The sequence below is a fragment of the Coenobita brevimanus genome, chromosome 59 (assembly GCF_032717465.1).
Source record: "Coenobita brevimanus isolate Jiangsu-jjx chromosome 59, ASM3271746v2, whole genome shotgun sequence".
Taxonomy (NCBI): Eukaryota; Metazoa; Arthropoda; class Malacostraca; order Decapoda; family Coenobitidae; genus Coenobita; species Coenobita brevimanus.
The window spans coordinates 29,023,331-29,040,643 of record NC_137012.1 but is presented as its reverse complement, the minus strand read 5'-3'; the positions used below and the strand labels follow the sequence as shown (position 1 = coordinate 29,040,643).

General features: G+C 41.1%; 2 protein-coding genes across 2 annotated transcripts; one reads left to right on the top strand and one right to left on the bottom strand.

The window, feature by feature from the left end:
- Nucleotides 1-730: 730 nt before the first annotated feature.
- RpL21 (ribosomal protein L21) lies at nucleotides 731-4,588 on the bottom strand. The gene is made up of 4 exons (XM_080274785.1): nucleotides 4,565-4,588; nucleotides 3,803-3,941; nucleotides 2,927-3,060; nucleotides 731-976 (listed from the first exon to the last, which is right to left on the bottom strand). Exons 2-4 carry the CDS (start codon nucleotides 3,929-3,931, stop codon nucleotides 757-759), a joined length of 483 nt encoding a protein of 160 aa, XP_080130911.1. The 5' UTR covers nucleotides 3,932-3,941; nucleotides 4,565-4,588; the 3' UTR covers nucleotides 731-756.
- A 449-nt stretch (nucleotides 4,589-5,037) lies between these two features.
- Nucleotides 5,038-16,518, top strand: Usp12-46 (Ubiquitin-specific protease 12/46). Its single transcript, XM_080274725.1, has 9 exons — nucleotides 5,038-5,158; nucleotides 7,990-8,070; nucleotides 8,491-8,707; nucleotides 9,676-9,756; nucleotides 10,403-10,599; nucleotides 13,643-13,798; nucleotides 14,102-14,239; nucleotides 14,848-14,991; nucleotides 16,396-16,518. The coding sequence occupies exons 1-9, from the start codon at nucleotides 5,156-5,158 to the stop codon at nucleotides 16,501-16,503; spliced, it is 1,125 nt and encodes a 374-aa protein (XP_080130851.1). The 5' UTR covers nucleotides 5,038-5,155; the 3' UTR covers nucleotides 16,504-16,518.
- Nucleotides 16,519-17,313: the final 795 nt, after the last annotated feature.

Genomic DNA, 17,313 nt, shown 5'->3' with positions numbered 1-17,313 from the left:
AACTGCCAGACTCCACAATCCCATAAGGGGTGGCCATTTGACTCTGAGTTATATGTTTTACGGGGAGGGGCACTAACCCTCCACCAACTCACTCGTTGACATGTAGGGAGAACGTATGGTTTGGTTACATGGTTACCACCCAGCATTGTAAATGGTTTCTTGGCTTCCAGGAAACCATTTGGCTTGTCACTCAATGTAAAGCCACCTGTAATGGAAAGAAAAGCAATAAGAAGTGACAGGAAAGATGGGAGAAATAGGAAGAAAGGAGGGCAGGCACAGAAAAAGAATGATAAAAGCTAAGGAAGTAGGCAGCACTACATCAAGTGAATGGATGACGATTAACACACCTTCACAAAACCCTATTCTGTTTTTCTAAGTGTGCAGACAATAACTGTGAACATTGTGGATAGGGTTATAAGCGAGACTTCAAACAACCTAGGATGAGGACACCGAGCACAACCTCAGGGATAAGGGACTGAACAGGGAGGCTGCCAGAGATTGAACAGTGTGGAGAGCTACCATTAGGGGGAAAAAAAAAAAAAAAAAAAAAAATCCAAACCACCTTTCCCACCCTAGGGCAGGGTGAGTAGCAGCAATGTCCAGACAGCCCAAGTTTGCCCCCCCCCCTACACCCCCACCAAAAAAAGCTAACTGAAGGCATGATAAGAAATTACAGTACCTGTACTATCAATTACAGACCCACATGAAGGAACTCAGTAAAACCCTCATAAAAATCCCTATACCTCTTTATTCCAATTAAGCAATGAACTCGTAGGGTAGAGGGGTCAGGAATTCTGGAGGATTTTTAGAGATGTTGACCTTATGTGCTGGTCTAGGTTCCGCTGGTTTCCTCTTCAAGACAACCTTAACCCCCTTTGACTTGGCTTCCTGCCGAAGCCGGTTGTTCTCCTTAACACGCTGCTTGAAGTCATCACGGCACCTAGAATGTCTCAGATGCTCGACACGCACATTCAACCTGGAAATAAATGGTCCTTGAAATTTTTTTCTTATCAAAAATGAAGAAAATCCCATAACAAACTACACGACAGATGTAGCAAACTCTTCAGGCTCAGAATTTACTTAGCCAACAAGTGCTTGTTGTCAGCTGGCAGAGTATCCAAGACAACAGAAGACTGTGACAAATATAAAAGGTCATACTGTAATGATTACCTATGCACCTGGAAGATGAAAAACCAGGCAGTCAGGGATACCTTCTATAGTGAGATGAGTGGTGTGGACTCCCGTGTGAGATGTTGTATGCTGATGATTTCGTGTTGACTGCAGAAAATGAAAAAGAGGTGGAGGAAAGAATTAGGAAGTGGACAGATAGTATGGGGCACAAAGGCTTCAGAGTAAATGCAGATAAACGTGGTGGTATCTAGGGCTGGGGGTGGTACCGTCAAAGAAAAAGGGGAGTGGCCAAGTGCGATTTGCCACATGGGCATGGGAAATGATTCCATCTTGTGCAGTGTTTGTGATAAGTGGGTGCATAAGAGATGAAGTGGTATTAGAGGCAGACTGCAAGACAATGCTGATTTCATGTGAGTGGTCTATCAGGGAGAGCATGTTGAGACTGCCAGGCATGAAAGGACTGAACTTGCTGGTGAGTCTCGTGTGTGTGGAAGTTTTATTTGGGAGACGTGTTAAGTGCCGGAGGTGGAGCTGGAGCTAGCTTTGTGGTTTGAGTGAGGAGTGGTTGGAAGAAGTTTGGGGAGCAATTGCCTCTCCTGACACTGAGAGGGCTCCCCCTCCATGCTATGGGATTTTTGTATGCGGCATGTGCTATATGGTTTTGAGACTTGGGCAGTACAGGAAGAGGATATTTGCAGGCTCAAAAAATGTACAGAAATTACAATGATTAGGTGGATGTGCAGTGCATCCCTCAGTGCGATGCCTGGGGGGCTTGGTTAGCAATGGAAGAGTTGCAAGGTACGGCGGAACTGTAGTGTATTGGCGTTGTGATGTGGAGACGGACTGAGATGGTTTGGACGTGTGGAGAGGATGGGGGATGATAACTCGGGGCAGAAAGTGAGAAGTGTTAATGTCAGAGGTAGGGCTGCGAGAGGCAGACCGAAAAAGACCTGGGATGAGGTCACTGAGTGTGACCTCAGGAATAAGGGACTAAATAGGGAAGCTGTCAAGAGATCGAGCAGCGTGGAGAGCCGCCATCAGGTGACCAAGACTGATGCATGCAGGCAAGTTGGAGCTTTCAAAAATGAAACAAGTGCTGTATTCTTGTACACTGTATTGATTTTCTTGCAGGTATGCAGTTACTGTGCTGCTTTTGGTGCATACTTTGTGACTTCTGTTGCTGCTTTAGATTTTTACTGTTGTAGTTTACTGACTACATTAAGATAATATGAATAGCTTGGCAAAAGTCACCTAACTGTATATGTCCATGGCCTCGACATAACCCCACAGAATTCACTTATAAAATTACAATTACCTAAAAAATCAGTATATGAAAGGAATACAGTATTTTTTATATAACTATCAGATAAAAGGGGTCTTTATTTGAAACCCCATAAGACTGAAATGTCTCACTGATCTCCATTACAAAGGTATAGTAGGAATAAGGCTTGGTTAGGCCTGAAATGCATGGGTCTAAGATAAGTCAAATACTGCAGTCACAGTAGGTTAATGTTTAAAAAGGCATTTTTTTTTTTCTTTTTTCTTTTTTACAAAACCTAGGTTAGGCTGGCAATTTATGTTCTTTTTCATGGTTTTCTGATGTAAGTTCATAGAAGTTCTTGCTGCACTTTGCAAGAAATTACAGATTTTCCACTTTCCCCCCCTCTGGTTGTGCAAAATGTTAAACTGATGATGGGAAAAACAAACTGAACATAGGTCATAATCTAATGGTACAAGGAAGACCAAACAAAATTACTCCCACTGGATGGACTGGGATATGGCGAGTCTATCTTACCTCTTGGCCAGGATTTTGCCCTTGACCCTCTTGTTGACGATGACACCAACGGCGTGCTGGGTCACGTTGAAGACACGGCCAGTCTTGCCGTGGTAACACTTGTGGATCAGACCCTTCTGGAAAGCGCCATTACCCTGCAAATAAAATGAATCAATTACAAAGCCTGTTGACAGGTGGCCAAATGTTGTCATAAACAGTGACCACTGGCAAATAATCTGCAAAAGGCTTGACAAACACAGTGGAAATGGGGAATACACCAGAATAATATAATGGAAAAGGAAAGATGTAGGAATATACAAGTACTGTACGTTACATTTGAGGAAACAGAGAGGAAAATATTTACTGAAGCAGTAAAAAAAAAAAAAAAAAAAAAAAAATATATACATATGAATCTGAGACAAATAAGGAGTCACCAGGGAAGCTGAGGATGATATCAGACGTTATCAATGAAACTACAGTAATTACATCATAAAAAAATTTAGGAAAATTATAGAGGGTCCTTGATATAATCTTATACCAGTCTGCTAGTCTGATACAGACGTGAAATATATTTAACGCCAGTTGGTAAATACTAACTACATATAGCTACTTAAATAAACACCCAACAACTCCCGCCCTTTGTGTTACCAGGACATAGACTCATTGTACAGGTGAGAATGACATGAATCAGTAACATACTGCATTTGCAACTACATATGAGGAGGAGGAGGAAGCTAGACAGAATCAATCACAAGGGAAGAGAAAGTATAAAAGAAAATTTAAACTATCAACCATGGCAGTGGATGAATACAATAACTACCTTCATTTTACATGCACATTTCTCAGGACCAATTCTAATTACAGGTAATTCTCAGAACCAACAACTCTAAAGCTCACCTTCAGGTCAACAATGTCTCCAACCTTGTAGACACGAAGGAAGGTTGAGAGATGTTCCGTACCGTTCTTCTTGAAGGGACGCGCAAACATATTGCGCGTCCCACGACGCAAACCCTTGGAGTTTGTCATTTTGCCTCAGCTGCAAGAGAAAAATGAACTTAGTACATAATGCTGGCTATCACCATGTGTTATGTCACTACTGTGGACCAAGAGAATGAATTACCTGGTATGCAACTGTGCAAACTATGGTTGGGTACCATAGTTGTCCAATTGGGTGAAGTATAGCACAAATATTCTTTGAAAAATTTTATCTCAGAATTTAAAGAATATAGTAACAGACCAAGTTCGAGAAAACAATTTAGAGGAAACCATGTGGTGAAAAAGGTTGATCCGTGCAAGCACAGCAGTATTCAAAACAGCAGGCTATACATCGCTACAAATGTATGTATGCATGCATCCAGGTGTTATCCTGAGTAAATATCAATACTTCTTAAGGCAACCGCAAACCTCTTCGTTACATCGTTAAAGTGATAGGTCATAATACGGGCTATGATGATACCACAACACCACATAAACAAACCACACGTCTTAGTCAAACTCAACACAACACACCCTGCCTCATTCACATGCAGTAAATTTTCAACAAAAAAATAGGTGACAACCATGGACTTCCTATTTGGAACCCTTTAAAAGTCAACTACCCTAAAAAAAATACAGGCAACGCATAAACTACAAAATTCTTATCCTTCCCCGCGAACTCACATGCGGCTGGAAGGAGAAAGACCGAGAGTCCGTACAAGCCGCACGAAAAACCACAATTTTGGATGGCAGGATTTTTTTTTCCAAAATGTAATGTTTTAAGTATTCTTTTTGGAACAAAAAAATAGCACGGCAACACATGCAGTAGATGACCTAATTCTCTCCATGAATTTTACGTTTTATCAGCAGTGCATTTTCTTTCTTTGTTCTTCATCGTAATACTCTGCTTACTTTTTATTCAGAATATTAATGGAAGAATTATATCATCAGATATACCACAACATCCCATTATTAAGGTAATATTCATTTTCTTCATTAAAATTCCGTGGCTGTTGATAACATAATGCAAATTTTGGATATTGAATGCATTGCTGATTATTTTATTAGTGATCTTGCCAACGTGGCTCTGTATTTTTCTCCGAGTTTTCCATTTATTTATATATTTTGATATGCCGGTGGATTCTCAGCTGGCTGACGCTGCCCCGAAGTAAACCAGCTGAGGGAGAATAAAGTTGAGCCATTTTAATTAAACCAATTTCCCCGCTTCTATTATACACCAATCAATACAATCTGGATCTCCTGGGCTACTGTAAGATGGTACGTGTTTGCTGGTTAACTGACCTGCTAAGGCTGGCGTGGTGAAGACGGAATGGCTTAGCGGGTCAATCGTTTACCAAGGCCCAGTTTTACCAATTCAGTCCACTCAGTACTTTGGAAACCTAATTCATAGACCTCTGATAGGGACATTAATATTGCCTTACCGCAGTTTTATTTCTTTTAGCACAAGACGTGCGGTTCACTAACTCAAGTAAATGGTAGGTCTGTCTGCATGGTATTGCATTACTATGGTAAGGTAGAGTACACTAGCTTAAAGGCTGCCTTCGGCGGCTTTCGCTCGATGTCAGGTCAATTCTTATTTTCAGTTGAAAAGTAACAGAACTTTGAATTACAGTACTCATGCTGTGAGCGAGACAGCAAGAAATTCTCCCTTATCTTCGGCCTGCTGGGACACCCGTTCAGAAAAGAGAGAGGGCTAGGATAGCAATATTAGCTATTGTACTGAATTATACTCTACAATTTTTGGAGTCTGAGGAGGGAGGAAGGAGAGATGAGGAGGGAGGAAGGAGAAGCGAAAACAGTAACACAACAGACTTGTCACTCTTGTGTCCATCCATCCATCTTCTGTCATGCTGGTAATTTCAGTGCCAGACCAAGGTCAAATCCATCCCCTGCACCAAAATAAAAGCTATGAAGCAAAAGGTTAGAAATGAGCCATAACTCAGGAACCAGTGGCTCGTTACGACTGGATATCGATGTATTCTTCAAGTTAGAGCATTTTAACGGTACTTTGCTTTTACTGTACAAAAATTGCACTATGTTGTGCCAGTTTTGCTGTTATGGTAACAAATGTACAGAAATCGGATCATTATAATGTAGACTTCTGCCACATTTTTAAAGCACAAGTCACTGGAACAGAAGTGAATAAAACCCATGGCCTCAGAAAACACGTAAAGCCTACACATGGTAAAGGTAGCATCATCCTCTGAGGAAAATTTTAATGTCCGTGCAATCTGGTGTAACACTAAATAAAAGAAACCCAGAAAAATTTGTTACTGTTGTACATTTATCACTGTACACTGAAAAAAATATGAATTGCAAACTAAACTTAAAATGGGTGTGCAGTTTGTGTAACGGAGCCAAAGTTCTGACCATTCTTTTTCCATTTATTTTGTCTTGTTAGATTTGTTGCTCTTAGTACACTTATCAAAAAGAAAATAATACCAGTTTATTCAGTTTTGGTGATTGACTGATTTCTTTATTTGTATTGGCATTGGTGAATGATGCAGCTTATATCACTACATTTTGTTCAGTTTTGTTGGTAGCTAATCCTTAAGGAGACAGGATCACTGTATTTTGCAGTTTTCTTTTGCTTTTCCTTTGCCTTACTTCTTCATGGTATTCTTTAATTATTTCCTGATTTCATTTTCATGTTTCATTGATTTTTCATTCCTCTTAAAAGTGGTGAAAAGTGTTTTAAAAAGTGGTGTTTGTTTACAGACGGACACCATCTTGTGCGTGAAGACGGACACCCTTTTAGAATGCCTTTTTTTTTTTTTTTTTTTTTTTTTTTTTTTTTTTAATCAGTACCGTACCGGTACTTATGTATCCAAACCTAACCAAAATTTTTGTAACCAAAGCCTTATATATCCAAACCTATCATATTTTATGCAGACCTAACCAATTTATACTAACCAAACCAAACTTATCCTAAACCGACTTAATGTGTCCCTTATGTATTGATATTTTCCTTATTTATTGATGAATTCTCTTCATACTCATAAAAGCATTTCTGCGCACCTTTATGAAGTCACTGAATCAGTTCAGAAGTAGGTAAAAGATTATTGTCAATTTTTAAGAGGTGGTCCTATAGCTCCTTAAGGATTACCATTCAGTCTTGTTCAATTTTGTTCCCATGAGCCAGGGTTTAAGATAATGTGGCATAAAATCCTTCACCCATTGGGGTTTGTGTGAGGAATTTTCATCAGTGTGATGTTTAAGTTTAACCAGGGATGGCCTGTTTCGCTCATCTCTCATCTCATACAACCCGTTGTTATTGAACATGTTCTGAGTGGATGAGAGGCGTATTTGGTCATGGAAGGAGGCATGATCGTGTTGAAGGGCTAACCAACAAGCACCTCAGCTTTTCTCTTCCTCATCCCCAACTCTGTCTTAGTATCTTCTCATCTTTCTTCTCTTCTTTCTCTATCTAATCCTCATCCTCCTCATCTGCTTAAAGTAAAATAACCTGTCTCAGTTAACATATGTTAATTTCTTGAAAGTGCAGCCCTAGTAATATTCCATACCAAACCAGGCATCATCTAAAGCCCTCTGCAATTAGATTTTCACCACCCTAGCAGTCCACCTTGTGGTTTTTGGGCAGAATCCTGACAGGGTTTTTTTTAGTTGTCCCAGGAAGTAATCCAGACACATATGGTTCATCAGGTTCAGGTAGTTCTGTATTGTAATTGTAATGTACTGTCATGCAGAGGAGTCCTACACCAACCAAGGAACAAATCATAATTATATCTTTAACTATTGGCAACATAGTGAGGCCAAAATATTCCATCTATCTATCCCTCTATCTCTCGCCAGACTCCTTAATCCCATAAGGGGTGGCCACAAACAAATCACCTCTGTGTTGCCCTGTCCCCTGCCATTTTGCTGCCCTCCCCCCACCTCACACCCCTCTCTCTCATGTACTGTATATTCTTAGGAATTTTATTCTACAGGGCATCTGTAGGAAAGGCTTATACTGGTAACTGTTTAATGGACTGAAATTAGGGGATTTAGATTTTTACTATGGCTGTTTGTTAGAAGGAACTTTTGAGCATGACAGAACTGTCCTGTACTTGATCTGTTTGTTTCAGGGCGCACAAGCCTCCCAGTTGGAGAAGGAAATAGGAGCGGACCAGTTCCCTCCGAATGAACACTACATTGGGCTTGTCAATGTGAGTACGAGGGATAACCTTGGGCTGTTTCATAGGTTTCTGGCTTTTGTGAGTGTGTGAAGAGCTGTAGTTACTTAATTTTAGAGATGAGATTTATAGATTTATGTATGAGAGAGAGATAGACAGAGACAAAGAGAACATCATCACTCATTTCCGCAGTCAGAGTGATGTTGCAATGAATCACAATCAGTTTTAAGTGAAGAAATAATGTTAACATCAGCACCTTAATGAAATAAGTAAAATGACATTAAATTTTGACTAACCTTATTCCAGTTAGTGCTGTACAATTTTATTCATCTTAGTTTGTCATTGGAGTCGGAGAAGGTTATTGTAATGTAATAGGTTGTTATTTATTTGAGGCTGATTGATGGGAGTCTGAGAGAGTTGATTTAATATAATGTGTTGACTCCTCTCTTTCAGTTTGGCAACACGTGCTATATCAACTCGGTGCTACAAGCGCTATACTTCTGCAAGCCATTCCGAGAGAAAATCCTTGAGTACAAAGCCAAGAACAAGCGCACTAAGGAGACCCTCTTAGCATGCCTCGCCGACCTCTTCTACAACATAGCCACACAGAAGAAGAAAGTCGGCAGCATCGCACCTAAAAAATTCATCGCCAGGTTTCGGAAAGAGAATGGTAATCCTGAAAGCAGCTCTATAGGCAGTTGATACAGTATAGTATCTAGTACTAGCAAAAATGTGATTTTAGAAAGAAGTCACCATATTTAAGAAGTTAAAGACGGGATTTACAGGCTGCAAACTCCCCTCATTTCTTTGTTCTTGCAAGGATGTGGCCATTCCACTACCTTGCCCTGGTGTTGCAAGCAGGGAAAGTATACATTCAAGGACAAAAATTTGCTTTCTGTTCCGCTGCATGTATGTCATACTTGATTATGTATGTACTTTATACTTGATTATGTCCACAGTGCATCTGCATCATACTTTATTATGTCCATTGTTTCATCCTGATGCATCATATCAAGAAACCAAGTAGACTGTTGGCAGAGAAAGGTACCAAGCCTCTCTCAGCATAGGAGTATTAGTCTTCAGAGGAATGTGAAAAATAGAAGAGGTGAAATGTTAGGTTAGCTTTTTCCCCAGTCATCCCTTGTGCTCCTTTTATCCTGTGATTTATGTCTCAAGAGATCCCTACCTCATCAGTAAGTCTGTCTGTCTTATCTACATTTCCCTACCCCATCAGTCTATCTCTCCATCTGATCTTGTCTTTGAGTGGTAATGGTCGTTCCCACCATAGTGCTTTATTATTGATCCATCCTGGCTCAGGTACAAAGCTTCTATCTTTGCCCTTTTTTACATCATAGGCTAGTAGTCAATTTGCTTTCCTTTCTTAATCCTTTCAAGCTAAATACATATTTTTCCTATTAATCTTGATATTTTATTTATTATTCTTGCACTTTGAAATGCTGGTAAGGATATATTTGATCACTCCAGTTTGAAGTATCTTACCTGAGGTGAATCAAGCCTGCTGTGGTAGCTAGAATAGAATACAAAATACATGAACTGTTAGAAGGGGTTTTTGTCGTACCTTATTACTGTACTTTTCACATACAAGTTGTGTAGCTAATAAAGCCTTTCTTTTTTCAGTAAAATTTGACAACTACATGCAACAAGACGCCCACGAGTTCTTTGTTCAACTCATCGACAGTATTAATGAAACGATAATGGGTAGGTGCTTGGAAAATATTGCTATATTTAAAAAGTGGAGTGTTTTAGCTCTGTTATGTATTTATTTTGGGGGGTTGTCTTCATTTAGCAGAAGCCATAAGAAGATTTTGCAGTCTCCCAGCAGTTACAAGCTTGGTCACTAGCCACGCAGTCATTTCTTAAGGTTGGCAATGCAGCCACAAATAAATAGAGTCAGAGTTTAAACTGAAACTCACATTTTGTTACAAGTCTTATCACACATCTTAGATTTTTTTTTTTCTCTCTCTCTCTCTCTTTCTCAATAATTTCCAACAGTTGTTGAGAAGTAATTTACTGGTTTTGGTACATGTTTTAACTCACAGTTCATAGAAAACATCACTGAAACGTGGTCAGGCTTAGTATGGGGGATTCTTTAGAGGAAGCATGGCATCATTGGATTGGATTTGATGTGACTTCATTGGGCAGAAGCAAGAATAAGGTTTGCAGTGTCATTATTTAGCTATGAAGAGGTTATTGGACTTTAATTTCATTCACATGGAGATGACTATTGTCATTAGCATTTTATGGTACTGGATAGAAATTCATTTCACTTGGAGTTGGCTAGTGTCCTTAGTGTGTCCTTAGTATTTAATATTATTAACTGTTTTTGCCAATTTTGTGTCTACAGAGAAGCAGCTATCAGGCCGCAACCGTAGTCAGGGTGGCGAGAGTGAGGTTCAGGGGGGTGGCGGGGGTCAGCACGACAGTGGGGGAGGAGGGGGTGGGGGGGGCAGCCACAATATCCCACAGCAAGACAACACCTGGGTTCATGAGATATTCCAAGCCGTCGTCACCAGAGAACTCAAGTGTCTCAACTGTGAAGCGGTGAGTTGTACCACTGCATCACTGGACAGTACAGGAAACTCACTAGACTGAATATCATGAGCCCAAGCTTTGGCTGTACAGTATCAACATCTATGAGCCTGCCAAATAATCTTCAGATATATCAAACAAAAGATCATTATACATGGTGATCTGTAAATAGCACTCCACTAGCAACTCTTCTGGTGGTATCTTGTGTGTTGTGGGGACGGCTGAGTATGCTGGTGTGGGCATGGATGCGGCAGTAGGAGTAGGAAATGAAATACATTACAGGATAGACACTGATAACACTGACTGAGCTTTCTTCTCAACACAAGACATTGCCCGGCAGAGTGAAAAAGGAGCGTTATATATGGACCAACATGTACTGAGCTGATGTGGCCGCCAAACTGAACTGCCTATCTATCTATCTATAGCCCGATGCCCTAATCCCGCAATGGGTGGCTGCAGACAAAATTCCTCCAAATCGCTCTGTCACCCACCATTTGACTACCCTCCCCCCAACTCACTCCCCCCTCCCTCATGTACCTCTCAACTCCATCCCTCCACCTCATCCTCGGTCTTCGCCTCCCTCCTCCTCCCTCCACCTCGCCTACATACACCCTCTTAGTCAGTCGTTCATTCTCCATTTTCTTCACATGTCTAAACCACCTCAGTGTATTTCTCCTAATCTTCTCAACCACATCCACATCCATCCCACAACGTTCCTTCACTTCTTCATTCGTCAACCTGTCCCTCCATGTCACTCCACATGCTCCTCACAAGTAACTCTTTTCCACTGCTCTCACTCTTGACTTGTTCCCCTCTTGCAAGGTCCACACCTTGCTTCCATACGTCAGGGTAGGGATCACAATACTATCATGCAGTGATTTCTTAACTTCCATACTCACCTCCCTATTTCTCATCACTGCTTTCAGTGAACCAACAACCTTCCTTCCCTGCTGTACCCTTTCAAGCACGTCATCCCCCAAAGTTCCATCCCTACTCATCACACAACCCAAGTGCTTGAATGCACTCACATTCTCCGTATCCTCACCATCCAACCTCACTGTGCATTCTGTGACTTCATTCCTCTCAAACACCATAACTTTACTCTTGTTTACATTAACTTTCAGATTCCTTTTCCTACACACTGTCCCAAATTCATTTACCAAACCTTGCAACTCACATTCATCTTCACTCAACAATACTGTATCATCAGCAAACAGCAACATAGGAATCGTCCAAATCTCACCCTCATTCATTAGAGCCACCCCCACATCCACTGCCCTACCTTGCACCTCCTTTACAACCCCATCCATGTATATATATTGAACAGCCATGGAGACATCACAACCCTGTTTCAGTCCCACATTGATAGCAGAGAACTCACTCAGCTCACCATCCACTCGCACCGTAGCCCTGTCCTTTGTACATACTCTTCACGGCACTCACCAATTTCCCCTCCACTCCATATATTCTCAGTACCTTCCACATACCTTGTCTGTCAATTCTGTCATAAGCTTTCTCCAAGTCGATGAAGGCAGCATACACTTTCTTTCCCGTCTCTAAATACTTCTCCATTAAAATCTTAGAACAGATATCTGATCTACACACGTTTCCCTTCCTCAATTCCCCTTGTTCTTCTCCAACTATAATAGCTCCACAGTTATATGCCTAATCCCATCAATGAGTATTCTACCATATATTTTTCCAGTCACACTAAGAAGGCAAATACCCCTGTGGTTACCACATACTTCTCTCTCCCATTTTCCTTTGTATAAAGGAACAATTATACCTGATTTCCAGTCCTCTGGAACCCTTCTCTCTTTGCAGGCCAATCTACATAACTTGCATATCCACTCCACTACTTCCGCCCTACTGATCTCTTCCTCCCGTCTCTTATCTCTTCTTCTCCCAGCCATTCCCCAACCACTTATACTCGCACTGCTGTCACTCTCTACATTCAACAAATCCTCAGAGTGCTCCTTCCATCTCCTCAATTTCTCTTTCTTCTCCACCAACAATCTATTATTCCTATCTTTCACTCCCCTACTATTATCCCTTTCACACTGCCTTACTTTCTTTACCTCCTTCCAAAACAATTTCTTACTCTCCTTCCATTTCACACTCAGATTCCTCCCAAACTCTTCATCCACTTTCTTCCTACTCTCCTTCACCAATCTCTTCACCTCCTTTCTCCTGCTCACATATACCTCTCTCTTCTCTCTCTCATCTTCTCACCTACCTCTACTCGCTAGCTATTCACTATATGCCTTCTTCTTTTGTTCCACAGCCCGTTTCACCTCATCATTCCACCATTCTGTCCCTTCCACACCCCTTCATCTCCTCCTCACTCCACAAACCACCTCACATGCTGCGCCTATCTCTTCCGTTAATATCTTACATATGTCTTCCAGCCCTTCCATCTGCTCTAAGTCATACCTTCCCATCTTTCTTCCACTGTGCACTTATACTCTGCCATTTTCTCACTGTCTTACAATTTCTCCACTCCTCTCACAGGAACTGTTTCCTCCTGTCTTACCCTTCGTCTCTTCAACCATTTTCTTTGCAGCCTTACCTTGGCCATCACTAAGTGATGGTCCGAGATTCCATTCCCCCATTCTCTCCACACTCTTGCATCCACCACTTGTTTTCTCATTCGCTCATCCACAAACACATAGTCTACCATTGTCTTTCGTTCAACAAGTTCACCATCCATCCTCCTCATAACTCTCCATGTATACCTGTGGATCATCTTAAGCCGAAAGTAGATGTTAACTATTGCTAACCCCTTACCAGCACAGATGTCCACCAAAGCACTACCATTCCCATCTACTTAAGAACTGAACAAAGGGCAAATAAAAACTAAGTCTTGTATTTGTTCTGTCATGTTTAATATTTCCTTACACAAAATTAGTCATTATATTACCCCCATGTGAACTTCAGTTTTCCCTCCAAGTTGCATCATCTAGAGGTTGCAGGAACAAAATATGAAAGTACATTTCAGATTAAAGGGGTTAAGGGGGAGAAAAGGTTTGGGTGATGACGAACGTTTTACATCCAGGTTCGCAGCACAGACGAGGTACTAAACAATCTGTCAGTGGAGGTACACCAGAACACATCCATCACACACTGCCTCCGCTGCTTCTTTTCCACTGAGACCATCAGTGCTGAGAACAAGGTCCTGTGTGAGAACTGCTGCTCTCTTCAGGAACACCAGGTTAGGCCATGTTCTTCATGTATAATCAAATTCAGTGCCCAACTCCATTTGCCTCTCCGTCCTGTATTTCTACTCCTTATGTAAAGTCAAACAGTAAAGACCATTTGCCCCTCCTGCCTTTATTTCATTGCTGGATTCATAGGTGCATAAAATGGTGTAGTGGATGGGGATGCATTCATTATTGTTATTCTTTTGCCATTTGCAATACGCACCATTTTTCATTGTGTCTTACTAAGCGCTCTATGTTATGGTGTATAGGTTAATAGAGAATACAAAGAGTAACTTTGGTACATACGTTTTCAGAAGCGTACAAGGGTGAAAAAGTTACCAACCATCCTGGTGTTGCACCTAAAGCGATTTCAGTTCCTGGGTCAGTACAACCGCACCCTCAAGTTGTCACACCGGGTGGTATTCCCGCTGGAGCTCAGAGTATTTGACACGGTGAGTTGTCATGTTGAGAGAGTGGAGACTGAGAGACTGACTTGGAGAGTGTATGTTTGTGGTATGGTGGGAAAGGGAAGGGAGAGACCGAGAATGAGGTGGAGGGATGGAGAATGAGAGATTAACCACGTGAGTGTATGTGAGTGCTTTTGAGGGGGAGACTGAGGATAAGGTAGAGAGAATGGAGACTGAGATTGACTTGGAGAGTGTGTGTGTGTTTGTAACTTGGAGGAGGAGACTGAAGATGAGGTGGAGGGATTATATGGAGAAAATGGAGAATGAGAGATTGACCAGGAGAATGCCTGTGAAGGAGTTGGAGGGAGAGACCAAGGATAAGGTGAAGGGATGGTGTGGAAAGAAGAGAAACTGATAGATTGACCAGGGGAGTGTGTGTGATTGAGCTGGAGAGAGAGACCAAGAATGAGATGGGGGTTGATGTGAAGAGAATTGAGAATGAAAATAGTTAAGCTGATGATGACAGCTGTATGAAGATGATAGTGATATACGCTTATTCTTTTATTATATTTATGGAGAGTTTGGATGCTTATTATGATGACGTCCATGATTTGAGGTGATGATTATGATATGTGTTTTTTCTCCTCATGTAGAGTTTGGATGCGGTAAATCCAGATCGGCTGTATGATCTAGCGGCAGTGGTAGTTCACTGTGGCACGGGGATCAATCGTGGGCACTACATCGCCATTGTGAAGTCACACAGGTTCTGGCTTCTCTTTGATGATGATGCTGTGGATGTGAGTACCCTGATGACACTGTGTGGTTATACTGTATTTGGTTTGTTTTCGTTGGATGGAACTCAGCTATTCCTTTACTTGATTACAAAATCGTGGTTTCATGAAATTTGATGAGCTGCAGTTATGAGCTATGATTGAATCTCTTTGGTTGTCAGTCAGACCCACCCTCCAGTCTGACTACACTTGGCCATAAACTGAGCTAAAAGAGGTTAACAATATTTGGCAGCCCAGAACCTATGCACAATAGTGTGATTTAGCTGGTTTACCTTGGCCCAGATTTTTTTCCTTTTGCAGCTTATTTCGCATAGTTTACTGGCAGAGAAAGAAAATTATACATCTCTGCATCCTTTCCATAGCACATCTTCATGATTAATATCAATAGGTTAATGCTAAAAATGTGCTAGTCACAAAGAAGTGCTGTGAAAGGGATGTAGAGCTGTAATATTGTCTCTTTGCCACTAAGCTTTGTGAAAAAAGCTTCAGAAGTAAAAAATGTGTGCCAGGAGAAGGTGAAGGAACTAAAACAGTTCTTGTGATGCTAGGCACATCAGGACATGAACAGTATACGAGGAGTGATGAAAAATTTTAGTGAATGGTACTGCTAAATAGAAATGAGTTGAAGTACGTGAGGGTTGTTGACGGTTGTTACATCGCCCACCTTCCTAGTTGCCACCAGCCACCAGACACCACAACAGCACAGGCCAGTGTGCTGTGGCAAGACTTAGAATGAGGTCATGTCTGCCGCATCTGATGCATTTGGGGAAATGTTGCAGTTTGAGCAACGTGCAGTATCCAGACATTTCTGGTTGGGAAATACATTCTGCTCGTGCCGCATCGACCTTATCCACTTGACATGGAACCTCGTGACTTCTGGTTTTTCCCAAAACTGAAGCACGATGAAAGGGAGTCATTATGAAACAGTTGAAGACATCCAAACTAAGACAACAAGCCAGCTGAAGATCAGGGAGGACTTCCAGCAGTGTTTCAGGCAGTGACAGGAACGGTGGAACAAGTGCGTGTGTGCAGGAAGGGAGTATTTTGAAGGGGATGTCTAATGTATGCACGTAATGTTCAATAAAATACTGTTATTCTAATATTCACTGAAATTTTTGATCATTCTTCATATATCTTAATGCTATCCGTAGACAATTATATTTAGCTTGGAGAAGATGTTTTGCACAGGAGAGTTTAGATACAGCCATCATAACCCCTTCATCACCAGAGATTCTTCCTAAATTGCAAAGAATTATCTGGTAGTAGCAAGTTCTTACAAAAGACCTCACCATATTAAAGGGGGGTTAAATATCTGGACTGAGTGGCCTAGCCCCAGAACACTGTTTTTGTAATTGGGGCTACACAGGATAGATGATGGATGGATGTTAATTATCCTTCTCTTTCTTGCAGAAAATCGACCCATCAGTCATGGAGGAGTTTTACGGGTTAACGTCAGAAATCCAGAAGTCATCTGAGACCGGCTACATTCTCTTCTACCAGGCGAGAGACCCTACGTAACTTAGCAGGGCAGGGCTGCTGGGAGGGAGGGAGGGAGGTAGGTTAGGCAAGTAATAATAGTAGTAGAAGTCTGGTATTTTGTCTCTCCAGAGCACCAGGAAGTAGATAGAGGTAGTAGTACAGTAAGTCCTTGTTATAAATCAATGTTATTTACATTTTGTAATGTGAAATGTATAGGAAATTACAGATAAATTGCCATTTAAAGTTTCATTGCTGTATATTAACATGATTTGTCAGTTTTCATCAATATTCTTTATCAGTTGTATGAAAAATAAAAGTTTGAGAGTTTCATTACACATTTTAAAACTAATATGTCATTTTCCTTCAACTTACAGTAACAGTTGTATGGAAAAATTTGATTATTTAAATTCCATTACAACCTCTAAGGCTAATATGTCAGCTTCCCTCAGTTTACAGTATCAGTAGTTTAGAAAAAGCTTGTGAATTTTATATCAGATCACTTACTTGTAATGAGGACTGGCTGTAGTTATGTATGTAGGTGTGGGATGCAGGTAGGTAGGTTAGGTAAAATGATTCAGTCAGTAGCTCAGGTTTCACTATACTGTACTTTTGCGTCCATTTTGAGGGCAGTGTGGGGGGGGGAGCAAGATCAGTTCCTGTACCTGTGTGATGTTCTAGGCTTGTACATTATCCATATCAGGTTGGGCGCAATTCTCTAATGTCTTTTCCTTACGTTGTTATTTCTTCATATGGCACAATAATATCCTGTATGTTATTTCCACACAGTATATCAGTAAATACAGTTTCAGCATACAGTACTCCATATCTGGTATAATTAGGGTGGTGTAC